A 27444-nucleotide genomic window follows, 5' to 3' on the forward strand; every position below is an offset into this window, starting at 1 on the left:
AAAAAATAAAATTAGAAACAAAATATAAATGGCTCGATAAAGATCAGAAAATTAAAAAATATTGAACAAATTTCTTTGAGTCCAGCGCACTCGACTATTTACTTTTGAATAACTCTATTTTGAATTCCTAGTTTCTTTAGAATTATTTTTTTAGTCATCTTATGCGCTTGTTTTAGAGTCTTATTGATATGCTGATTGCATAATGAAGTATTCGAAACAAGAATAGAGCAAATCTAACATTTAACTCAATCGAATGTGTAATATTTGGCGATTCATTCTTGGTATGCGGTTAATATTTAAGTACACGGTAATCGAATATGTTTGGTGCAAGCTTTTTTTTCGACCTATTGAAATCGAAATTTGATATAGAACTACAATTAAAGTCACAAGATCACACACCAAATTGCGTTTAAATCCATGCAATTGGAATGATACTAATGCGTTTAAATCCATACAATTATTAATGATACTAATTAAATAATTATGGAAATTTTTGCTAAATTTTGGCAATTTTTTTAAATTTTTTCTTTAATTTCCAAATACCGCTTAATTAATTAAAAAATACCGCTAAAATTTCAAATAATTTGGCGGAATCATGCAAATGAAGTTATATCGAAACGATTAATTTGAAAACAAATATAACCAATATTCCTAGTGGAAACAGCTGGTCGCCCGAGGTGACTATTATAAAATAAACGTCATGAAATCTGAATTACATTCTATTATTAGCAGTCCAGTTGTATATTCCGCGTGTTGGCAGGCTGTCTATTTTCTATTGCAGTCCATTTTCGAAGTTTAGTCTGTTTATTTTTACGATTACTGATTTTTATTATATCATATTATTATCGTGTAACATATAGTATCAGTTTATTTTGTTTGAAAAATATTTGAACTTATTTGCAAACATCGCATCTAAATTGTAATTTTTTAAAAATTAAGCAATCAGAGGATTCATGTCGCCCCAAGGTTACTAATATCCACTATCAAAGGAAGAGTCTTTAAAAATGCTTAGAATCAGGAATTTTTCATCTTTAATTCGAATAGTAATTTAATGATTATATAGTTATGGAATAAGTATTACGCATGAATAAAATAATTAGAAGCATTAATTTATATAATAAAGAGCTTATATAATTGCTGTAATCAAATTATGGGGAGCTGTAATATATGGTAACAATTTTACCATTGAATTTCGAATGACTTTTATTATTGAAGCATTTTAGAATTTTTTCACGTAATTAATTTTTATCTTTTAACTCTATATCTCGTACGGTATAGCGTTGTCTGGTTCTTGTACTACTAAAATAAAAAGACCACTAAAAATTAGCCCTCTAAAAATTAATGACATTCATATGAAATAATTCATTTTCTCTTCCACACCTCCCAATCAGTCCATCTTAGATACCGAACTACTGGAAGAGTCGAATTGCCAAAATACCAGATTACAGAGACAGCCATGTATTTCATTAAATTCTTCTGAGTTTTTCTGTAAGAATTTTTTTTTTAAATATCAATTTTCAAATAAGTTGCATTTTTACTTCTAATATTTAAAAACAAAAAACAAATTGCCACTTTATAATAGATTATTGATGTTATTCAAGATACTTCTTCGATGATTGTGCTACAAAGATATGTCATTTTTTCCAGAATATATTTCATTTCTCAATGATGAATAAAGGTTAAAAAACGATTGATTAGGCTTAGTAGAAGTAATCACTTTATACTTTTCAATTCTAGAATTAAAAAAAAAAAATTAAAACGTCAACTCTAAATAATCGATAAAATTGAAACGGCAGAGCAGCTTCCATTCACCGCATTTCTTACAATGAATTCAAAAAATTTTCCTAACAGTACTGGGCTACAATCTATATTAAAAAGGAAGAGAAAAAACGTTTTTAGCAGAGCGTGGTTTCGATCCACGGACCTCTGGGTTATGGGCCCAGCACGCTTCCACTGCGCCACTCTGCTTCGGTGCTCCCTTCCTCTTTATCGATTCTGCTGCAGAAATCCGTTACGTTTAGGTTGTATTGATAAAGAGGTAAACGTTAACCAGAGCAGAGTGGCGCAGTGGAAGCGTGCTGGGCCCATAACCCAGAGGTCCGTGGATCGAAACCACGCTCTGCTAGAAACATTTTTCTTCCTTCAATATTAACGGCCATCAAATGTATGCATTTTAAATTTGCCTTAACTAGTTTATGTTAAAGCTATCGTTGCTTTATTTCCTTTAGTAAATTATAACAGAAGATTTTTTTTTATTATATTTCCATTTTTATTTGACATTTATATTTCGGAAAGAGGCAATACTTGCTTTATCATATATGTGAATAATTAATGTTGAAATCAATAAATTAGTAATTATTTTTCATTAGTTTATAATTATTATTTTATCAGAGATAAATAGGTATTCATGAATTTTTTATAACATTTCATTGAGCATCGATTAATAAAATGCTTTTTATGTTCCGTTTTTGTTTCTCAAAAAAAATTATTAGCAGTGAGATAAGAGTTAATAGGACCCAGAATGTTAATATCATAATTAGATGTATAAAAAAATGTCACGTAATAATTTTATGACTTAGAACTACATTCTTTTTAATTACCTTTCAAAAATGTGTATCTTAAATTCAGATATTGTATTTCAATCATTTTTTATCAAATGAAAATTATTTTATTGAACTGAATAAAGCATACTCTTAGATGGACATTAAGAAAATTATGATTTACAATTTTAACTCTGCACTGCAATTTAAGTTTCTTTAAACCTTTATAAAGCATATGAAAATTAAATTATTTTTTAAACCTTTAAAAGGCATATGAAAATTATCATAAAGTCTTCAAAGAATGGAAAAATCTTGAAAATTCAAGCTTTTTTAATTTTATAATTATTAATAAAATATTTAAATTTATTTATTAAAGAAAATTAAGAATACTTTTATTTGCTTTTTAACTTACCCAAAATATTTTTACAAACTTTGTAGATGCAATATTAAATAAGGTGTTGGTGGCTCGAAAAACTGAAAGGAATCTAATAAAAAGGTTAAAAAAAATGTATCTTTAAAATTTATTATTTTGCCAGTATGAAATTGAAAACATTTTAAATTACCAAATATCAATAGTAATAACGAATGCGGTTTCTAAAAATCTCTTCCTTTCTGCATTGTATATTTAATTCCCTGAAAAACTAATTCAGTAAAGATGATCGCGAAGAGTATCTTAACACAAATCTACTTTTTTTTTTTTTGCTTTAAAAAAAAAATCTACTTTCTTGTTAGTACATAAAGTACATAATTGGACGGGGGGGGGAGAGAACTCTGGCGATATTTCACAGAAAAACAAAAATTATCATTATCGGCTCCTCAAATGATCATTTTATTTATTCTCATAAAAAATTCTAGTACATGTAGGATTTTTACATCAATTCAAATTAGACTTTGAATTAAAATTAATAATTTTTTATTTAATTCCACAATTAAAACATAATAAATTTTATTTCAAACAGTAACATTTTTGCATTTGTATAAAACTGAGAAGTTTTGACAAATAAGGTAATAAATATGTTAAGATTATTTGTACTTTTCACACGTATGTAAACATTTATCAATCGGTTCATGATTTTTCAATTATTTTCACAGAAGTTTCTTCAAAATTGAAATTGAGTGCATCGAATTTTACTTTATTTCTAAATTTTATGCAGCAATTGATTTAAAGTTAACAGTCACCATATTTTTTTCCTAAAATTGTAAAAAGGTGAAGAAAGAAACAGTAATTGTGGAAATTTCTATTAAATATCTAATTGACGTTTTTTGATAATGCAATAAATTTTGAAAAGTCGATGTGAAGAAAGAGGAATAAAATAGATTTTTTAATTGATAAACATATTAAAAAATTTGATATCTTACGCATTAAAAAAAACTGAAAAACTTATGGCAATCGTAATAAAATGTTTAAAAAAAAATCCAAACATTAAATTTAGTTCTACTTAACTGATAAATAATGTTTCATCCCCCTTAGTTTCTATCGGAAATGTCCTTTTCCTTCGCAAGCATAGTAGACTTGAAAAGCCGCTCATCAATCAATGTCAAGGTTAGCGGGCCCCCCATATCGAGCATATGGTGCGCTCGTCGCAAAATACCTTTCACCCCTTGAATTCACTTAAACGCCTCAAAGCGCCTGAGTCAGGCTCCTGTTGGACGGGGCGATCTCGGGCGAGTTATGGCTCATAGGGTTAAAACTAGCAAACATAATAGTAAAAATTTGATGAAACAATGAAATTGGTTTGAATTTTTCAAATGCTTTCAATATTAGAGAAATAAAATTGTGCAGAAATTAAACTAATATCACAAAAAGGTTAAATTTTTTATGTTTTAATATGGTTTTAAAGTTTTTAAACGATAATATGGTCCGTTGCTATTGAGAAAAAAAAAAGTTGACATTAATGATGATTTCGATTTTTATTAAAATTAATTTATTAAAAATGCAAAAACAATTTTTTAAAAATCCTTTTTAAGTGAGCATTTATTATTGAAGAATAAATAATATCAGATTTTGTATTTCTAAGTCCAATATTTATTTCCCACGTAAAATGTTGCATTTTATGACATAAACTTCACATTGCAGCTGTAACGCTTTTTACATCATCCATTTTAGAGATAACATGCTAGTTTCTGAGGCAAATTAAAGAGAAGGCGCTGTTAAAGCTATTGGACTGAAAGAATCTCGCGAGACACAGATTTTTTAAAGGATTAACGTTTTTAAAATTTAAACTTTTTTTTGAATTTTTCGAATTATGAAACATTGTGTAAAAAATAATTGTTATTTATTTCTTCTTAATAATAATTTTGCTTCACTTAACAAATTCTTAAAATAAAAATTCAAATCAAAGGTCTTTAATTATCAGAAAAGATTAATTAAACTAATTATAGAAATAAAATAACAATAATTATTAATAGTAAAAATCTAATTATGATGATTAAATTTTATATTTGTAAAGCGTATTGATTAAAACGTTGAAATGTACATATGCTAATGTGTCATATAAATATATGCACATTTCATTTAAAGGCCCAAATTGGCCCCAAAATGTTTAGCACCAAGAGTCTTCAATGAGTTTAATTCACTTCTGACAGTCTAAAAAATAATCATGTTTTTAAAAATTCAATGTTTGTCCATAAATATATTAAATACGGTGAAAACAATTTATTTTCATTCAGTTAGTGAGGCCAATTAGGTCTATGTAGATTTTGCATATCATTAAAAATTTCCTAAAAACAAAATATTTTAGATAAGTTTTTATGAGGTTTTCATACGCCTTTTCATTGTAGTTGTTTAAATTTTTAAACAAATTTATGTTTGCACTATTAAGCAAACATTATTGCATTTTTAAACAAAAAAAAAAAAAAAAAAAAAAAAATTGTGATTAAAAATAAAACGGTTATTTCTATATCGGAAAGTACTTTTTGTTTTACGCTATGTTATTTTTTCTCTCTACATTAAAAGCTTTCAGTTTCAAAATAAAATTGATCATTAAGAAAAAAAAATCAATTTTCTTTTTATCGTATTTCATTGAAAAATATCTTAGGATTTTTGAAAAAACTCAAATAATTTTAGTTTTAATATTTTTTATTGAAAAAGTGATTAAATTTTAATTCCAGTTTTAAAATGATCAAAAAAATTTAGTTAAATTGTTCGATATTTTTAAATTCCTATTTTCACAATTTTCTTACAGTGTTTCTTACAATTTTACAACACATTTTTTTTACACTTTTAGATAAAATCAATTTTTTAAAAGCAAACATCTAAGAATTCCAATTAAATGCATTAAGTAAATTTAAAAGTGACATGTTATCCCTAATGAGTTACGAAACAAAAATTGCGAAACTAAGGAATAATTTTTTAAATATCGAAATAATGTGTGGTGAGATTGCATATAGCTAAGCATAAAGTCTAGAGCGAAAAAGATTAAACAATCATTTTGAATTTATTTTTTTAATTAAAATATCTTTATGAATTTAAAAAGTCTTGCACCTTTCTATTTATTTCTATCATTTCACCTAAAATTTGAACTTTAGTATAGAACGGATCTTCAACTACATCTGAAGTTAAATGCTATTTGTGAGTGAAACATATTACAAAAATTTTATTAAAGGCATATATTAAACAAAAACCTATTTAACATCAGATAAAAAGCATTAGTAATAATGGGGAAAAAAACTAGGATGCAATATTTGTGGCAATAATAAAAACGTATAAAGTTTCAATGAGTATTACAACAACGAAATATTTTGTCGTAAAATTTACTTAAAATATTTTTGAATATCAGTTCGAGGTTGGGCAAAAAAATTTATTTTTGAATTTTTAAATGATTTAAAACTCGTAATAGTGCTGTAATATTTTGAAGAAGTTACGGTGAAAAAGTAAAATTGACTTTTAATTTTTTAATTGGTTAAAATTTAACTAAAAACTTTACAAAAGTGATCCGCAATAGAAATTTTTGTCTCTTAAACTATATTTTCACCAAATTTGGTAGCTTTAAGTCTACTGGCCTATTCAGTTGAGCATCAAAAACACACATTCATCTTTATTATTAGTACAGATTTTTATTAGAATATAAACATTTGATTTTTGTTCTAATCTATATGACAACATGCACATTCGTAAAAGATATATGGCCCAGTAATGAAACTTCATTATTTGTCAATTCTATAGCAATACATTTCATAAAAATTAGACACATTTTATGCTAGATTTTCATATTTATAAAAAAAATTAAAATTATGAATTAAATGAGCTTTTTTATGCATCATTAAAATTTTATGACAGTCATAAGAACTTAACCTTTTTTAGAAATACACTGGCTAGAATAGGATTTTTTAAAAGCGCTGTTTTTTTTAAATTAAAAAATATATATATGAGAATGGTTGTAAGAATCGAACGTGAAATAAAACAAAAGCAAGGGTATCGATCACGTAATGTCTTAGTAGCAAGGCATATGCCATCTAAAAGAATCCATTGACGTGCGCTGAAATGTGACGATATGCATATTTCGTTATTGCAAGACGTGAAAGAATTTCTAAATAAATTAGGCGCGGCGCACTTCATCCATAACACGTGATCAAGAATTGACTTCAAATCGTAACATCATTGTTTAGTTCAAAAGTTTATAAGAAAAGGCACTCGCAGAAAGACAAGAGAAATTGCCTTTCAAGATAGAAAGATTTATAAAGATATAGATTTCTCAGAGTAATAGTAGATGAAAATACTCATTAATTGTAAAAATAAGCATGTAATGAGGCAACAAATAAATAATTATACAAACAAACAAACAAATCTGGGATCTGGGATTTAAAATTTGATCATACTGCTCTATACCATCATGTGTAAGAACTTGATACACATTAAGGGTGAACATTCTTTCACCGACGTAATGTGAAAGTTTGGAGGGTGAATAGATAATATAAAGTGTTAATAAATAAATAATGTCTCCAAATAGTAAAATCAGTCTTGTTATATTAAAAAGGTGACTTTTAATAATGAGATGGTATATATTCATTTTATTTTGCTGTTCAGATATAAATGTCAGTTTTGATGCTTTTCTTGAATGCAATAAGCAGATAGCAGATGAATTGATATTTTATCTTTTTTTTTTTCTGAAAGGAATGTAAATAGACGCAATGAAAAAATAATTTTTAAAAAATATTCCGTTTAATAATATATCTGAGTACTTGCTGCAAATCTTTCCTTTCAATGTGGCCAACTGTAGTGGAATATTTCCTGTAGCATATTTTACGGGCGAAAAAAATATTTAAAATCATGGTTAACTTTTTATGACAATATCATTTATTTCAATTATAGAATGAAAATTTCGCAACATTCTATTCATATGTGCTTGGATTTCTACAAGACGCTACTTATAGGTAGACAACCAGAGAAAAATAAACTTGAATATCAACATAACATATATCTAAAAGCATGAAATTTGGTAACTTAATTTATATTAGACGAATCGAAAGAAGTGAAATTCCATGTGAAATTAAAAGCAAGAAGTTAAAGTTTTCCTTATTTATTAAATTCATTTTATAATTGCATTTTTACTTTCTCTTTTATGAATAGAAAGTATTGTTGGAGGAAAAAAGAAAAATGGAAAGAAAGGCTGAGTTAACGAATTCGAGCTCGAGATTTTGACGAATCTCCACTCTTCAGACCTCCACGAGCCCGAAAAACACATTTTTGGAATCATGCCTGTCTGTCCGTTCTTCTGCTTTTGTTCATTATAACACAAAAACGCTTTGAACAAGATGGATGAAATTTGATATATAGTTTTACATCAAATTTGTAGATGTCCATTCAAAGGAAGACTGTCTGTCTAACTGTTCGAATTTTAGATAATACAATAACTGCAAAACGATATTAATACTAGATGGATAAAATAATGTACGTGGATTTAATATCAAAAATGTAAATACGCTTCAAATTTGAAACCAAATCCGTCAAGAAATTGAATACTGTAGGTTTTATTTTACGAAATAATTTTAAAACATAACAACTTAGGTAAATGAAATTTATTTCACAGTTTTAGCATCTAAAATATATTCCTTATCGAATTTTCTTTGATAGATGTTCAATGGTTTCAAATTTTCAACCACATCTATTAAAGGGCTGACGTCTGTCGTTTTGTACTTTCACAAGCATGCTTACGCGATTACTCAAAAACGCAATGATTTAACACTTTCAATGCTACCGACGAGATATCTCGTCTCTCAGATACTTCCAATTATAGGCTTCTGTGGGCTAAAATTTGTCTCTTATGCCAGTTAAGATAGGTTGAACTTTCTAATGCATATCTGATGAATGTCTTTACTTTTTTCTTGTATAAAAAATGTCAACATCCGGAAGAATTGAAATTTTCTTTGATAATTGATATCTCATCATATAAAATTTAGTATGTGATCGTGTGATTTCAATTGTAGCTGTCTGCCTTATGTTATTTTCAGTCTATCGGGGGGAAAAAAAAAAAAAGAGGAGTCAAAAATATATATTCGGTTTTCTAGTACTTCAGAAATAGCCACTTCCCAGCTCTTGACAACAACAACAACAAAAAATACTCCCAAAGATTATTATTATTAGACTTCTCCGTAAATATTGTGGCGTAACCAATGGTAAGCGGTTAATAGTATACAAGTACATTTATTAAAGAGAAAATTTCAAGATAACCATTTCTGCTGATTATTTAAAACAAAACAAAACAAAAATATCAACATTTCGTTTTAAATCAAATAGAAATTTCTTCATTTCATTTTCGCTATGCGCTAGTATTAATCCAAGATCACTGACGGATAAAATCGTAGGGCCAAAGACATTAAGCCATTCCAAAAATTTGATTTTCAGAAAAGAGTTTACTCACTTTTTACATGACGTACGTATCCTGAGGTGCATAGGGCAGAATTATTTCCGTACTGTCTTCAAACATGTACTCGGGTATTCCATCATTGCAGGGGCATCCGAAATCGCACCTGTAGCCCATGTCCTGAGGCAGCCTCTGCTGAGGCGGGTAGTAGTAGGAAGGCTCCGGGGGTTGTCGGAGGATCTGTCGCAGTTGCCGTATGTAATCGATGGCTGATCTCAGGGTTTCAACCTGTAAGAGATGCAGGATCTGTTAATCCGTTTCAAACAATGTGAGAAACATGCGCAACAGAACTATGATAGCCTCACATTTTTTTGGAAATTACAGCCAGTGACAACTCTAGTTAACTGCGCGTAAAAGATTATATAAGTTCTCGGATAACATAATACGCGTTATTATGTATCTTAAGGCAGTAGAAAAAACTATGAAAATAAACAACTTTTCTACAGAATAGACAATTTTACTGCACAGAATAATTACAGTTGTGTATAAGAATAAATCTATTCAAGTATATTAATAACTTTTAGATTTATTTAAATTTAAATCTTTTCAATTAAGCAAACAATAAGGACGATTTCCGGATTGGGAAAAAGAGGGGCGGGGTTCTTTGCACGGTGCTAAGATCTCGGCATTGGAACACGATGGTGGTAGGCTAGCCGTGTAGGAGGGCATGGCACTCACTATCCAGCTGTTCCAAGTGTCTTCCTAATAATCTGAACGCTATTCAAAATTATGAGGCTGTAGTCCTCATAATTTTGAATAAATAGTCCTTGTATTAGAAGCGATTGGGTCTTTCTAGGTTCGAAAACTAATTTCACAAAGATCCACCGTATTTGAAAGTCTGTGACGCACTAAATCTGATTCGAGGTTCAAACGGCATTCAGCTGGCGTACAAACTAGAGAAAGGGAACTCTAACGAAGAGTTTGATTAAAATTCAAAATTATATATAAAATTCGAAACTAAAATATAAAATTCCGCTCCTAAACAGTTCATGTTACTTCAAAAAAGAACCTAATATAATTGATTTAAATGGAAGTAAAAATCTGACCGCGCAGTCAATTTGAGTTTCCATTTATAATTTAAAAAAATGACTTATAAATTGAAATTTTAAAACTTAATTATAAGATTTGTTTTTTCTTTTTTCTATTTTTGTTTATTATTATGAAAAAAAAAATACATAATACCATCTAAATAGCCAGAATACCATCTACATATACAATAATAGAATTTTAAAAGAATTAATTTCATTCTTAATTTTTTTATTTCTGTATATGATATTACTTTAAGAAGTAATATCATGGCAATGTGAAACTAAATTAACATAAGCATGTAATCGATGCAAAAAAAGTAAATATTACTTCTTAAAGTAATATTAGTTCTTGTATTAGAAGCGATTGGGTCTTTCTAGGTTCGAAAACTAATTTCACAAAGATCCACCGTATTTGAAAGTCTGTGACGCACTAAAACATCCTTTTTAATTATAAGTTTTGATTTAAAAAGAACGTTATTTGTAATGAGATCTCATCTTTTCGACCTTTCTTTCACACACGTGCTACTTTCACCCTACGCGGTATTCGACAATAGATCAATTTTGCTGAATTGATTTTATTTATTGAAACAGCTTTCTTTTCTGTTTTAAACAATGCCAGCTATCACAACCAAGAACAAAATAACTTCCCCTTGCCAATCACTCATATTTTTTAAAACCAAAGAAAACGCTCTCCCTTGTCTTTCTCATATACTTTCGTAACTTGTTGTTTTTGTACTTAGTTCCGTAGTATAAAGATTATAAATTTTGGGCCACTTCCACTGGCTTATAGAGTTTTTAGTTAGAGCGAAAGAAAAGTTAACAAAAGTTAAGTTTTCTTGAAGAGTTAAGCGAACTATTCATATTCATATAAAAAAATAGCGACTTTCTCTGGCTCTTTAATGATAGTCTTTGATGAAACACATAGAAGTTGGTATCCGTAGATAAGTGCATTGTAAAACCAGAAAAGATGATTTTGTTTCAACTGACACTTCAATTAAAAAATTATTTCAAAAATGTACTTCTGGATGATGGCTTAATTTAATTAATAAATAAAAAAAAATCACTTAAGCGAATTTTTATCGAAAAAATTCATGAAAATTTTAAGACATCTTTAGATAAATTTTGAAATTCGAATTAAAAGACCAAGGAAATAAAATTTTTAAAGATCTAGTGAGAAAAGTCTTAAAATTATTATTTATTTTGAGGTCTACACTGAATAATTAAATTTATATGTAAAATTGCCTGTCTCTGAAAATTCAATTACATAAATAATAGAGCTAAACTAGGTAAATAGCAATAAAATTAAAAAAAAAAAACACATTGTAACTGTAGGTTCCAAAAAAGAAGATAATTTTTTTTCGCAAATTTTTATAAAAAATTATCTTAAATATAATCCAATTAAATTGTTTATAAATATATAATATTAGTACTACTAAAAATACAATAAAATTGAGGTATAGTTAAAAAAAAAGAATGACAAGGTATTTTGAATAAATTTATATTATTGGTGACAAGATTGAATTAATTTTGATGTTTCGTTGTAAATATCAATACATTTTATTTTTTCCTGTTTAAAAATTTAATAATTTTATAAAGCCCTTTGTTATGATGATATCCTTGCTTAAAATCGCTTGATATACAAATATTTCTCCTAAAAATAAGACCTTTCTTTTTTGGCAATGTATTCTGTTGGTCAATACAAGCAGTAAAAGTCTAAAAAATTTTATTTGATTGATAGTGACATGGTTATAAAAGCTGCATTACCGATTGGTAATTTGATCATTTATCACCTTTAAAAGCGTTCGAGGTTCAAACCTGACATAGATTTAAAGACAGTGATTTCATGTGCACGACCATTATCTATCAAATCTAATGTATCTGTCAATAACAGAGAAACTCCAAGTGATCTTACTTCAAGGTTTTATTCGCAACATTTGGAATTCATTTAAGAATTCTCATGTTGGCAATATTTAAGCACAAAGAATTTTACACCTAAAAGGTGTTTTGTTTGAAATTATATTCGAATCAATTTATTAGTTGTTGTCTTATAATAATAAGCTAAAACTTAAAAATTAAACTATCGATGCTATTTAAGATAGAACTTAATCACTTTGACAATAATTCAATCCAAAATTTGATAAATTGTTGCAAATTATAATTGATTTGGGAATAAATTCCTTAAATTTTTTATTTGCCTTCAACTTTTATATATTGAAAATGCAGTTCCTTTGACTCTCTCAAACAATATATTATCATATATTGATTTTTCTACTTTTTAACTTTTTTAAAATCATAAACAGGGAATAAAAAGAATTGTTGTTATCTTCAAAAGAATTCGTTTTGAGATTTCGATGAATTTCACGTTTGAAATCTGGAGCAACGATCTTTAGGATTACGTCTGTCTATGCGGGAACACGAAAATTCAACAATCTCAAAGGATGCAATTTAGCACATGGCTTTAGCATAAGAATTGGAGATCTATTTAAAATTTCAAATCAGATCTGAAAGCGGTTTAGTCCTTTCTTGAGAAGTTTATTCATGTTTATTCGGAAACAATAAGAATTTTCGAGCGACGAGACTCTTTAAAAGTTACAAAAATGTTTACCAAGAAAAAATATTGGAGCTAAATACGGGTTGCAATTTAAATATGCAGATTATGATACACAGAAGTTGCAAGACACCTTCTTTTAGATGGAAAGATATTTACTTTCTTGTATACGAAGTATGCGAGATCACTATCGTAATAATAATAATAATAAAATTCTTCGACATTTTAGACAAGTTATAGAATTCTGGTTCCGCGGATAAAAAACTTAAATCCTATTAAAATCCGATATAATCCTATTAAATAAAAAATTTAATTATGCCTATCTGCCGGTGTATCATAATCAGTTAATAAGAATTGGAAAAAGGAATTATTCTTATACTAAAACTGTAAATTCTATTTGAATTTTGGGGCAAATTTATTAATGAATAAAGATACGAGGGGGATTCAGAAACTAAGTTTCAAAACTTTTGCAGTTGAACTGCTGCGTTCGTAATTTCACAGATGCGCATCCACGCAGCTGACTCATTAGCAAACAACAGAAGTTATTCGTAAATGTTGCTGTTTCTTATGGCACTTGCCATGGACAAGTCCGCTGTTACGAAGATAGCGATTTAAGCTGGTGTGTGTGTGTGTGTAGGGGGGGGGGGTCTCTTGTTTCTTAGTAGCGCCAACTAGGGCCAAGAGTACGACTTTGCGACTCACGCATCACTCATTCGCTTGCACAACCTTTTTTTACAGGAGGGCACATTCACACATCTCACAGATAGAACAACGAAAGAACAACCGTGTCCAAACCGGGACTCGAGTCCGGGAAGCCCAGATCACGGGGAAGACGCGCTACCCCTATGCCAGGACGCCGGCATTTGTAAATGTTTAGCGTTTAAAATGCTTTGAAAGTCGCTTGTGAGTGATACTCACCCATCCGCTTTCTTAATGATAGGAATACAAATCCAAGTGAAAATCACAGAAAAATACGAAGTTTTCTGACCAAATCGGATGAACGATTCAATGGAGGTGAGCGCTACGTTTCTATGAAAGACCTTAAAATATTCACGGTGAAGAAATAGGTGAGTGGTGGTCCTTTATTACTAAATTATTAACAGTCTTCATTACTAAAAATCCCACAATGTTAACATTCAAGATTTAAAAAAAAAAAAAAAAAAAAAAAAAAAAAAAAAACTATGCCTGGAATTCTGTTTGCATATGAAGGCGGTAATTTTAAAATAGAAGACATAGATGAATGAAATTTGAATGAATTGTTTCTACCCAATGACAGTTCTGATTATCAATGAACGGCTGTCTGTCTGCAAGTTTCCATGATGGCTTGAAAATATAACAAATTAGATGGGCAAAAGTTGATTTATACCTTTATCACTATCATTTTATATCCATAAAAAATGTTAGACTGTTTATTAGTATGTGAACATGGTACTCAAAAAATATTAATAATAATGATAATAATAGCAACAAATTAGATGAATAAATTTGGAATGATGTACTTTTCTATCAAATTCGGACCCTAATATTGACAGAGTACATTCAAAGTGCAAATTCTATTTTCGTCTCCAAACTAAAATACAAAGTATAAAATTCTCCAAAATGTAAAGGTACATAAAATATATATATAAAAAAAAATTGAGTAGAGATGATAAGCAAGGGATTTTTTTTTCAGTTCATGATTGAAAAAACTTTTTAAAATTCTTAGTTTATCCTCAATAAAGAATGAGCTTTCTTTCATTAATGAAAATTTGCACCGTTATTCTTTTGAACAGGACTCCTTTTTCTTAATTTCTAGGCTTGGATAAAGGAAATCAGCTAAGTGACTGGTTTTTAACATTCTTTCTTTTTTTTTTTTTCTTCAATTTAACCTGCAATATCTGGAGCTGCCAGGTAGAAATTTAGAATATTTGCTCCGTATAATTTTGTTTTAAATATCATTTTTTTTTCTATTTTTAATTGATATTCAGAATAACGACAGAAAAAAAGCAAGCTTGATAATGGATGTTACGCAACCTTCCGAAGTTAAAGAGAACCATCTTCATTTATTAGTTTTAGATAAAGTGCGAACATTTTATCCTCTTGATAAGTCGTAATCCAAAAGTGGTGAGTCACCTACTTCACGGTAGATAAGAGGAAACGGTAGATTTCCGTCAGATAGAATAATAACACATGCATTTATATGTATGTTTGTTGTAATTGATAACTGAACATTTAATATTTTATACTGATTTTATATTTATACGATTTCAAAAAAATATTTAAAAGTTTTTTCTGTATTATAACCCCAATAAAAAAGGCATAAATGAATACTCTGAATAAAATAACAGAACAAGTCAGTTAAAACGCGAACTCGCTTGCATTCTATAGTTTAATAAATTTTGATGACAATATTTTTTGTAGTACTTATTCTAATGCGATATAGAGGTGATTTAAATGAAAGCTCCAAATTCAAAAGACTGTTAAGCTGCAAATTTAAAACGACATAAAATATCATCTTGTAATTATTAATTTATTATAATCCTTAGCTAATTTAATCAGTTATTTGATGAAATAATTTGATATTCTATAAAGTAAATGAATTAATTACACTTAGGATAACAATTTTCCCAGATGTAAATGACAAAGCTCAACCAAAAATACAACAATTAAGAATGCTTAGATTTCTATTCAGTATGAATACTCAGACGCATATTAAATAAATGCTTGAAAAGACGGCCTTTTTTATAGTTTCATAGTACTTATAGTTAGTAAAACACATCTTCTAGTGATAGATTCAGTCCGAAATTTGAGTCAGATCTTTGATTCGGTTTAAGGACCATGACCCATATTGTAGTCATTTAATTAGCTACAGTTCTGAGCCATCATGTTCAGATCTATACTCAAATATAACGCATTAAATATTTTTCTTTTGTTTCGGAAGATTAAAAGGGGAAAATTTAAAACATTAAAATGTAACATCGGCGGTGATTACTATACTAAACTTTTTTTAAGCATACTTCAGATGTGTGAAGATAACAATACATGTATTCAAATATCAATTACGTAACCTTCTATTGCGTCCTTTGTCATATTTTTAACCGCAAGAAACGATTAATCAAATGGAATGGGTGTAAGTCTTTCTATTACTGTTATGAAACAATTGATCACCACGAAATAAGTAATCGCATGTTATAAGCGCACGACTTTGCAATGAATGACTACTGTATTGTTTTAAAATCGAGTTGGTTGTTGAATAAATTAATGTTAGAATAAAATTCTTTTATATTTTTCTCTTATACGTGGTACAGAGAAAGTATAGTAATCATTCAAAAAATTCGAATTCGAGATTTTGACGGATTTCCAGGTTTTAGATCTCCCTGAGTTCGAAAACACATTTTTGGAAAATGTCCATCTGTCTGTCTGTGACAAAGATAGTTTAAAAACTCTTTGAACTAGATGGGTGAAATTTGTTATACGGTCTATACATCAGATCTGCAGATTTCCATCAAATTTTAAGTAAAGTCCGTTCTGTCCGGCTATTCTAATATAAATTAACATGACAATCACAAAACTAAGAGAGCTAGATAGCTAAAATTCGGTGCACAAATTTAACATTCAATGTGTAGACGCCTGTCATATTTTTAGCCGAAACTAACAAAAAGTCTGCATTTTCAAAAGCACGCAAACGCGATCATTCGAAAACGCAGTGACTTAAATATATCAAATTAGTATGAGATTTTATGATTACAAGTGTAGTTTCATGTCGAATTTTTGGTTTCAATCAGTTCAGAAAAACGTATCTAAAATACAAATTCAATGTTTGGATACATTTAACGTATACTACGGATTAATCATCAAAAAACTCTCCAAGGATGACTTAATAAATTCAGAAAAAATGCTAAATTCACGTCAAAAGTTAATATTTCGTAACTGTTGTATGCCAATGCTATGTCAGGCGTTCTCTGGCATGAAACGTTTATTAGAGAGTATGCAAGAAAATTTTGGAGAGACCATTCAGCTAATTTTCTAATGAAACCAGATTAATATGGCAAAATTTAGACATCTTTAGTGTTGTCTTAATTATTTAAAACATTGTTGATAAATTGGATTTATATTAATAGTACAAAAGAAGTTTTGCAGTATTTCAGTGTTAAATATTATACATTATTAATTAATAATTAAATGTACATTATTTTAGTACTAAAATACATTTGTTTTTGCTTTGCCGTATTCAAAATAGACAAAAATAGAGTGTTACAATCTCCAAAGCATTCCATTTAGAGTTTAAGATGAATATTTAGTCATGAGTTTTATGCTTCTGAAAATCTGAATATACAATTTCTAAAACTTTGTAAGTCTGTCCGTGAACGTGATAATGAAAACACGAAGCAACCTTGTTGAGTAAAATTTACGTTGTGGTCTTTGAAACCACACAATAGATTCATATCAAATTTTAGATCAAATCTATCCTGGGAAAAATTGCCAGTCAGTATTTTCATTCATGCATTTTATGACGATTAAAGAGAAACGCAATAAGCTACTGTTATGTGAATGTTAGATGGTATTGATTTCCAAATTGTAGTTCCGGATTCAGATTATATAAATAATATTCAAAAAGCTTACTTAAGGGTAGAAATTCAAAAGTCCGTCTCGATTTTATTCATTATAGAACGAAGTTAAACATAAAACGAGCCCATTTGTGTAAATAGATCAAAAAGTTGGGGTGAGAGCACTTCTCTGCTTTAGTTATTACTAGCCGCCTTTGGCGACCAGCCGGTTCGCCAATCTTAATGTTCGTTAAAATTTTAATAATTAAATATTTTATGCAATTCCTACTTTAATAGCTTCTTCATCAAAATATTTTATAACTTCAAATTTTGATTGTCATACAATTTATTCATAATATTATAAAGGCCTTCAGTCATAACGTAATATGTATCTCTCTCATTTTCTGTTAGCACACGTAGAATTTATGCTTTAAATTAAAGTGGAAAGAATTAATCTGCAATTAATATAATAATATTTTTTACTGAAACAAAGCATTTTTTTTATAATCTGATTAATGAAAATAGAGTCACTCAGCGTTTAAACTTTATGGGCACTAAAGAATATCTTTTTTAATTTACGTAATATCTCAAGAATTTGTCAGCAAAATTTTCTTAGATTATCATGAGCAGATCGATTAATTAACAATGTTTAACTTTAAATGCATCAAACACTAAGAAAATAAAATGAATCATTCAAAATAATCGGTCTAAAACAGGTTTAAAAAAATTACTTAAAAAACGATGTACTTAAAACTATAAGCATATACAAAAAATATATAACTAACATAAATACACTTTCTTTACAAAAGCAAGCAACGAACCTAAAAATAATTTAAATCATCTGCTGATAATGGTTGTCATGACAACAATCAGAACACAAAGCGCATGCGTGAATTTTCAACGCCAGTTACGTAACGCACATACGTGATTTTTTTTCTACGCCAGTTGGGGTAACGCTATGCGGATTAGAAATTTTTAATTTCCTTTATTCTGTTTTATTTTAATTCAAAAGTACTTCAGAATGATTCTGAAGGATCGATTCATTAACAATGTTTAATTTTAAATGCATCAAACATTAAGAAAATAAACAGAATCGTTTGAAATAATGCGCCGAATAATGTTAACCCTAGCCTCATTACTGTTGGGAGAAAAAAAATCTGAAACCTTACTCATTTGGCGGTGGCGGAAATGGAAGATTTTTTTGGCGGGAAAGTTGGCGGTGGGGAAAATGGAAGATTTTTTTGGCGGGAAAGTTAGTTTTTAATTAATAATTAAAATTCTAATTAAAATTTCAAAAAAAGGGACCCCAGGTGCACATTCCCGACCTCTAAGGTATACATGTACCAAATTTGATAGCTGTATGTGAAATGACCTGACCTGTAGAGCGCCAACACACACACACACACACATTGAGCTTTATTATAAGTATAGATTTAAACTCTCAATCAAAAACAATTAATTTTTCGAATTTCTGTGCCAAAATATCAAATTCATTTGAATTTTAAAGCTCTACATAGAGGATTAATAATTCAATGCAAAATAAAATTTCGTTCTTTAAATTTCTATAAATTAAATTAAGTTACTGATTTAATTTAATAAGGTATTATTCCCAAAGAGTTCGTAAAAAATGAATTTACTCCTGTTTCTAACTTACCGGGTGCCAAAGCTTTCGCTAAGTAGTAACACGATTCGTTTTTCCATGTAACTTGTTATTAAATGCATAGGGATTACTTTATAACAAGTCTATATTTTGACTATTTCGATGAGAGGAAAATTTCAATAGGCAGGGAAATTAAATTAAAATCATCTAATAGAAACTTACGAAGTACAGTGACAATAGTATATCAAAACTTTTAAAAACTACAAAAACAATAGCTAATAGATATATAAAGAATGAGTAATTTTTATTCATTATTTTTTTAAGTTGAACATTAACAGTCATTAAACGTTTTTAAAGATTAATAAAGAGGAAGTTATAATTTTTAAAATTAGATATAAACATTTTAATGGAATTTAAAAATTTACAGTTGAATTTAATCAAAAATAATATTTTATTTTATGATAATCGTCTTCATCAATTAATAAGCAATTTTAAAAATCTATTCAATCATAGATATATTTTTTTGAATATTTTCTTTTTTTAAGACATAGTTTCTTTATCTTGAGATTCGAAGTACGAACAATTTCGTTTAAATAAACTCTGTTATAAAGAGTATCTTTAATCATAATCATATACCTTCATATATTATTGAACAGAAATAATATTGTCAAAGGAACACTCATTTAAAAAAAAAATATATGAAGAGTATAAGTAACAATCCTAAAAAAGCATTGAAGAAAAGAAAAGAATAAATATTAAAGTAAATTAATAATGTACTAAAACCATGATAAAAAAATTACAGCACAATTATTAACAGTAATTATAATAATTATAATTAATTTTTATATAATATTATTAGCAGATATTACATAAAAAATTAAGCCCATTTATTTATTTATTGGGATAAGATCATGTGATACTAAATACTGTGAGAAAAAGCGCATGGTCACCTCTTCTCATTTCAATGTTCAGCAGATAACAACAAAATTTTTGAAACCATAGTCATTCATATTAATATTGTGCTGTGCATTTATATTTCAGAGAATAATTTTAACATCAATGTAACAGTTTATCAAGTATGAAAGCTCTGAGAGTAATATCATAACGATGAAAGCTTATTACTAACCATGCTCATAACGATGAGAGATGTTTTTATGATTGTTTTTCTATAAATATATCATTAAATAGTAATATTCTTATGGGTGCTACCTACGGCTCATTTTAATGATAGCAATCACAGAAAAGATCATCATTTTGTTTAAATTTGCACACAGAACGAAAAATTGGATATTTGAATATCATCTTAAACTAATTCTTATTCATTCACAAAAACTATAAATATAGAAAATCTTCTCCAGGATTTTCATTGCCATCAAATTGTAAAAGATAATTATTAAATGATAAGAATGAAAGGTAAAGATTTGATTGAATAATAAACAAAAAGTTTTGGAGTACAAAATAAAAAATCAAATTATAGTTAGATATCTTTTGTTCGTGCGTACATTATCAGTACATTTGATTCATTCGTTACAATTTTTATTGCAAAATTCTTAATAAAACAAAAAGTCAATATGGTAATGAATTATCAGTAAACATTATAATGGGCTGGGAATAATATACAGAGCAATAAGGTTTAATGGAACTCAAAAGGGCCGTCGTTGAAATTTGGCAGCAATATGGAGGAAATGTAATATGCTGGCATCATACCAACTAAAACATTTTTTCAATGTATCGGATCTGAATCAAAATATTTTTATTAAAATAAACTTAAATAAAATATTGATTTCTACATTTCTAACTCGTGAAAGTGGTCTCCTCAAAATGTTCTCGCATAATCTTTAATAAACGTATTATTTCTTTCAACCACGTGAATAAAATTATAGACTTTCACAAAATATGAAAGATACGACTGCTCAGACTTTTATTTTCAGAATCACACACATAAAATCTGTGTGCTTCGTAGAAAAGAAGAGAAAAGCGATATTAATGTATTAACTGCATATCATTGAAGAGAAACAAAAGATCGATCTTTGGCGGGAATCTAAAATTTTTATTGAATTTATTGAATTTAGAGTGCGATCTTTGGAGATAAATTGCTAGCATGCGTTTAATATACAAGTACCAGAAAATCGAAAGTGTATTTTCAAATTTTTTTCTCCAGCCTGTCAAAATTAAAATTTGGCGTTAAATTAAATTTGGAATTGCAAGGTCATATATCATTTTTTGTTTATTTAAATTTAAATTTTTAATTTATTTAATAAACAGCATATTTATTGAGGATTAAGATATCTTCTTGCAGTAATGTTCAATACTTAACATTTTTAAGTTAAAAAAATATTTAGAGATTTATACAGTGAACCCACTTAAATTGAGACCTAATTTCTAGATCTTTAACAATCTGCATATATTATATATATAACGCTTATGCGAACGCAAAATGAAGCCGAATTTGTTAGTTGTCATTTGGCAACAGCTTGCACTTTCGGTATATGTTTACTTTGGGCTGAAAATCACTGATTTTTTTTAATTCGAATAATGCAAAAAAAAAAAAAAAAAAAAAAAAAAAAAAAGAGTTTAAATTAAGCAGTTTTGGTTATAACTCCATATCATCGAAAATGAGTTTGGGCAAATGAAAATGTTAAAAAATCATTCATAAGTAGATCTGGTCGGAATGAACGAAATATAGGTCCAAAGAGGTGAAAAGAATTTTCCGAACTATAGAAGCATCGCCAATTTTCATTGCCAATTCATTTCGCCACTTTGAAATATAGTTAAGTACTAAGAAACCTCCGTCATTTTTTCTCACTTATAATTTAAAATGGAATAGCTTTAATATAGATCTCCATAAACAATATTTGGAAAACGGTGTCTTTAAATTTCTGGATTTTGAGATGAGCTAAAATTGGCGTCCGCGACAGGATCTGTGAATTCTTTGAAACGGGAAAGAACAGAAGTCAGGCAATTATTTACGAAATTGTAGAAATCGCTGTGAAAACGGAACCGGTAATTAAATTGATGCCGGTATTTAATATTTTAAATGATAAAGCTGAAAGTTTATTTGAACTAGATTAAAAAATTGTCCCGCCCCGTCATGGACTCAAATCTGTAAAAAAAAAGTTCAATAATTTCTACGGAAGTAATATAACAGAACACTTAAATTGCCGGTAGTTACTTAAAATTTTGAAAGTGTATTTACGTCGAACTGCAATACAAAAATTAGAATTGAATTATTTCTTGTTGAGTTGAGTTATAACTGGTATGACGTATAGAATTTTAATCGAAGAAGTATAGAACAATTTTTGTTCTAAATGTAAATGTATCAGGGATATTTTACTAAATGTGCCTAATAAGATCATGGGACTGAGTAAAAATTTAGATACTACAATTTTTGGAACTATATTTCATGACATTTGAGACAATAAGTATAGTTCTTTCAGTTTAGATCCTTTTTCCTGTGGAAGTATATGATATCCAAAAGGAATAGGAACTAGCTATTGGGCCACAGTTCGTGCGCACTTATTATTAACTTTCAATAGCTTACGAAAATCGAGGAAATAAAGATAAAAATATATTCCTATAGATTGTTTTTAAGTGAACAAATTTTGAGCCCTAATTAGCAAAGTTTAGAATATTGGGTGAAAAACTGACTATCCAAAAACATCTCTAATATCTATTTCTCCCTTCAACTTATATTAAATGCTTAGCTGGCTTAAAAATGCTGGGCCAGACACAGAATAATTCAACGGTAATGATATTAAAATAATCCCGATTTTTAAACTGATTAGAAATAGGAATGTAACTATCTTATAGCACATTTATAGCACAATATTGCGAAATTTTATCCTTTTGATACTTTTTTAAACCTGACTGTAATTGCTTTCACTGTTTCATGCTTTAGACTTAAGTTGTAGCTTCTTAGCCAAAATATTCCTTTACACCATATAATCCTTCCTTTACGACATAATCCTACACCTAAGCATCCAACAAAACATGTCAAGTGCATTGAAAATTGCGATAGTATGGTCTTCCTAGATATCTAAAATGTCGCAACTGAAAAATTTGAACATTCTTCTGAGCAACATTTTTCATTGAAACTGGACATTTTTGTTCTTTCTTCTCGAAACACCATTTAACAAATCCAGCTGCACATTAGAGTTTTCCACACAGCCAAAATTACACATTTATAATAAGTAAACACATTTTTTGAGTAGTATTCAAAAAATTATGAATTTTTATTACTAGTTTCATGCCTTTTTATCTAAAAAATTTTTTAACTGAACATTTTCTATTGATGCTATTTTAAATAATATGTTTTTTTGTTTTTTTTTTAATAATGCTCTTTCGAAGTTTAATTTTGCTTAGTAAAAAAATTACCACATATCTTTCTGTACACCACATATTTTCTGAATGAAAAATGAATGAATATTGTTAAATTTCAAAAGAATTTTAGGTTGGGATATTTTTGTCCAAATATAGCTTTTGCAAAATTCAATAAAGTTCATTTCATTCCAACAATTTTTTTAAAAATATTTCATAACTATTTTTGATATTAACTATTCATACCTAATTCAACTTTTTTTTTGCATTTAAAAAATATTATAAATCTTACAGAAAAATATAATAAATAGTGTAAAAAAACAGATTAGTAGTTTATATTGGTAAAGTAAGAAAGCTTTGTAGGTAATCTGATTTGTTGCTGAAAATAGAAATTTTCATGTGCTCTTTTTTGGTAAGTAATTAGCTAGTATTTTCAAAGTGATAAAAATTCAAAAATTCTTACCAAAAAAATAATTTTAACACTGTATTAAAACGCTGGGATATTTCAAAACCCAACAATCTATATGCAGTAGTATATTTGTGGTTTGTAAAGTATATATATCGCGGTATACTGATACCTGCAGCACTAAGGGTTTAAGCAAAATAGCCTCACTCACCCGAAGTTAATGTAATACTTTACCTTTTTTAAGGTTCTTATAAAGATTAATGACAGTATTATAAATGGCATATTATGTACAGCATTCTTCGCATCTCGAATCATATTCAGATTTAAATATATACTATTAAACCACCAGGTTATAAATTACCAGGAAACCGAATGCATTAAAGTTTACGGTTAAGCAATGCTTTTCAGGTTTAAGGTAAGAAGGAAAAATAGTAAAAGAAAGGGAGCTGAACAGATAAAGACATGCAGAAAAAACTCCTCAATGAATGTCTTAATGATTAATGATGGCATTTAAAATCATTCTCATCTAATAATCTTGCCATGCTTTGGTTCTTTTAGAAGCTCATAACCTTCATTATTCGTGACACAAATCTTATATTCTGAGCAATATTTTGACTGCAGGTCCATGGGTTAGGTGAAATAAAAGAAAAGTAGTAGTTTTGGAAAATTCTTGATTCCACAGCAACAACAATCATGAGAACATAAGTTGAACCTGTGAAGATATATCTCAAAAAGTCCGTGCCCTTTAACGAACTGAATAGGGTTGAGAGAAATTTGATTAATATTAACATACGTACGAATAGAAAAGTTTGCCATCCTAATCTAAGAAAAATACTATTTCTTTTGGCAAATTCAATAAAAAAATAAATAAAGCAATAACTTTTATATTCGCAGCATTCTCCCAGACTGCATCTGAGGCATTATTAACCACTCCCCCCCCCTCTCTTCTTTCACGTCTGAGCCACTTATTTGTTAAGAAAGATCCTTTTCTCACCTTGCTGAGCCTCTTGCCCGGTCTCCCCGTCGTGGGAATGTACTGCCGCAACTTGGCGAATCCCATATTGACCAGTCGGACTCGCTTTCTCTCCCGCTCGTTGCGGCGAGCCACCGGACCGTGGCCAGCGCGCTCCGGACACCAGGCCTGCGGGCTGGATTCCTGGTAGTAAGGGGGAGAGTTCTGGGGAACGTAGTCCTGGTGAGAGAACATTTCCGTTAACTGGAAGGATGAACGTCCGATTGCATCTGGAAGAAAAATTATACTTATTATCAAATGAATTAAACACAGATCAAAAAAGTGTTTAAACACGAATATAGTAGGAATTGGCAATACATCGTGTAAGCAATAAAAACGTTTGCAACTTTTATGGGCATCAAAAAATTTTGCTCTAATTTTACGCTGAAAAAAATAATAATAAAATTATTGTGATCCTGAAAAAAAAAAGAAAAAAAAGGGAAGAAAAAAAAAGATAGTTTTATTTTCTTCAAAACTCAAGGATTACTTTTTTTCTCATTTCCTAAACTTTGAATATAATTTAGAACGAACGGTTCATAGGGTTTTTTTCTTCTTTTCCCATTTGATTTTCACAAGAATTTCTTGTCTAAACAGTGATTAAAATGCTTTTAGTTTTAAAATTAGTTGTAAATGGACTTTGAATTATAGTTGTCATGGCAAATCAAGTTTTGCTCAGAATTTTCATAAAATATTATATTGCTTTTTTCAAACTTTAAGTTATAAAAGTCATTCTTTTAATAAAATACAGTACTTTTTAAAATACATGTTTTATTTTTTATTTAATTTATGGGACTTTCATATTATTTCTGTTTCTTCCTTTTCTCTTCTTATATTACTGATTTTTGATTTTTAACATCGTTCTTTTTATTTCTTATCCAATTTTTAATCTCATTTTATATTCCTCCAAAAATTCCTTTGGCAACATCTACTAAGAGACTTTAATCAAATTAAATGTTATGTGAAGTATCAGGCGGACCATATGATCTTCTCAAAGAAGTCTAGATCAAGCTTAGAAAGTTCAGTCTATAGAATGTTAGACTAAGTACAGGTTTCGAAAAAAAAATGATTTTTTAAACAGCAGAAAGTTATAAATGGGAAAGTTATCTTGTTTATATTTCTATTATTTTTTTAGTTAAAGTTTTAAAATCTTTATAAATTTTAATTGCTTCAGATTATATTTTCTGTTAAGTATAATTTTGTTATTTGAATTTATAATATGCATTATTCAATTTACCTCTGAAGTCGAAATAATAAAACTCTTATTTTTTTTTCTTTTTCAAAAAAAAAAAAAAATTATAATACATTTGGTCATTGTTCGATTCATTTAGCTTGTTTTGATTTTCTGATTTGCATTCATCACATGAGAATTCTGAAGCAAAATGTGAGAATTAAGAAAATATTTCTTTAGAAAAAGTATTCGCAAAAACAACTGAAATTGAGGAATTCCAATATATAAATTTACCCAAATTTTGGGATATAATAAAGTAAAATCTATAACAAGAATTCATTAGAAAATAGAGGAGAAAAAATTAAATTTCTGAGATATTTCTTCAGCATATTTTACGCATTTTGTCAAAAGTGCCGGAGCTATAGGACTATTTCAAGTGAGCTGCTCAGATTAACCTCGTTGACTAAACACTTGAAGCATTAATTTTATATTTATGGAAACACGTTTCCAAGAAGAGAATTCTCAGCTTTTTTCTGCTAACTGTATTGATACGGACTGACACTTCTTGGATAAGGTAAATAGTAGATAATTTTTGTTTCATTTAGTTAGATTAATTTATTTTTTTCAAATATAAACAACGGCCATTTTGGAAATTTTTCACCATCTTTAATTATGGCCAGACGAGATAAGAAAAAAAATGGATAACCAAGTGTCAAGGCAGCTCTAGAGAGTTCATTCCAGTCTAGTTAAGAAGATACCACTGAAGCAGAGAAATACAGCAAGCACATTATCGCTTTATAAAGCTAAATATAGCGAGGGGATGAACAAATTATTCCATCACCCTGGTATAATACCTTTTATCAATCATGGATATATCATCTTTACGCAGTAAAGAATTTTATTTTTACTGCGTGACTGATTATTGTAAATAACTAAAGATTCACATGATCCACGCGCCACTTATATTTGTTACGTCGCCACTTAGGAAAATGATTAAAAGAGCCCCAGTTCCAATTGCATGAGATATATTATTATAAGATTGAACTAAAGAAATGGCAATCTATATGAAAATGGGAAGTATTTAGATGTTTTTTTTTATTCTATTCTATATATAAAAAGTTTGGTGTTTTTAAAAGTTATATCTCTGAAGCGTATACAAACTTCCAGGGCGAGAAGTGCTGTTAAGGGCTTAAAGATAAGTCAGAGTCAGAAATTTCGTCTTTACGTAGTTGAAGGCGTCGCAATTTCTCACTTTTGCTACATAATTACCGGCAATAAATACGTATTCGTTATTCGGCTAGCAAAATAAGACGACATTTTACCCTTGAATAGCCGGGAATTTTTATAAAAGAATTTTTCTAGAACTTTTCCTAAAACTGACAATAACTGCAATAATAGCTTTCAGAGAAATAGGCATCTCATCATAGTTACAACTT

General features: G+C 28.6%; 1 protein-coding gene across 2 annotated transcripts in view; it reads right to left on the bottom strand.

Moving 5' to 3' along the window:
• LOC129988957 (achaete-scute complex protein T8-like) overlaps positions 1-27444 on the bottom strand; it is a 58037-nt gene that overhangs the window by 25982 nt on the left and 4611 nt on the right. For both annotated transcript variants that reach the window (XM_056097251.1, XM_056097252.1), the window contains exons 2-3: positions 24823-25070; positions 9401-9631 (exon numbers count right to left, since the gene is read on the bottom strand). In XM_056097251.1, the coding sequence (XP_055953226.1) occupies positions 9404-9631; positions 24823-25070 (476 nt within the window). In that variant the 3' untranslated portion in view covers positions 9401-9403. The remainder of the gene's footprint in view (positions 1-9400; positions 9632-24822; positions 25071-27444) is intronic.

This window comes from Argiope bruennichi, chromosome 10 (assembly GCF_947563725.1).
Source record: "Argiope bruennichi chromosome 10, qqArgBrue1.1, whole genome shotgun sequence".
NCBI classification, from domain to species: domain Eukaryota; kingdom Metazoa; phylum Arthropoda; class Arachnida; order Araneae; family Araneidae; genus Argiope; species Argiope bruennichi.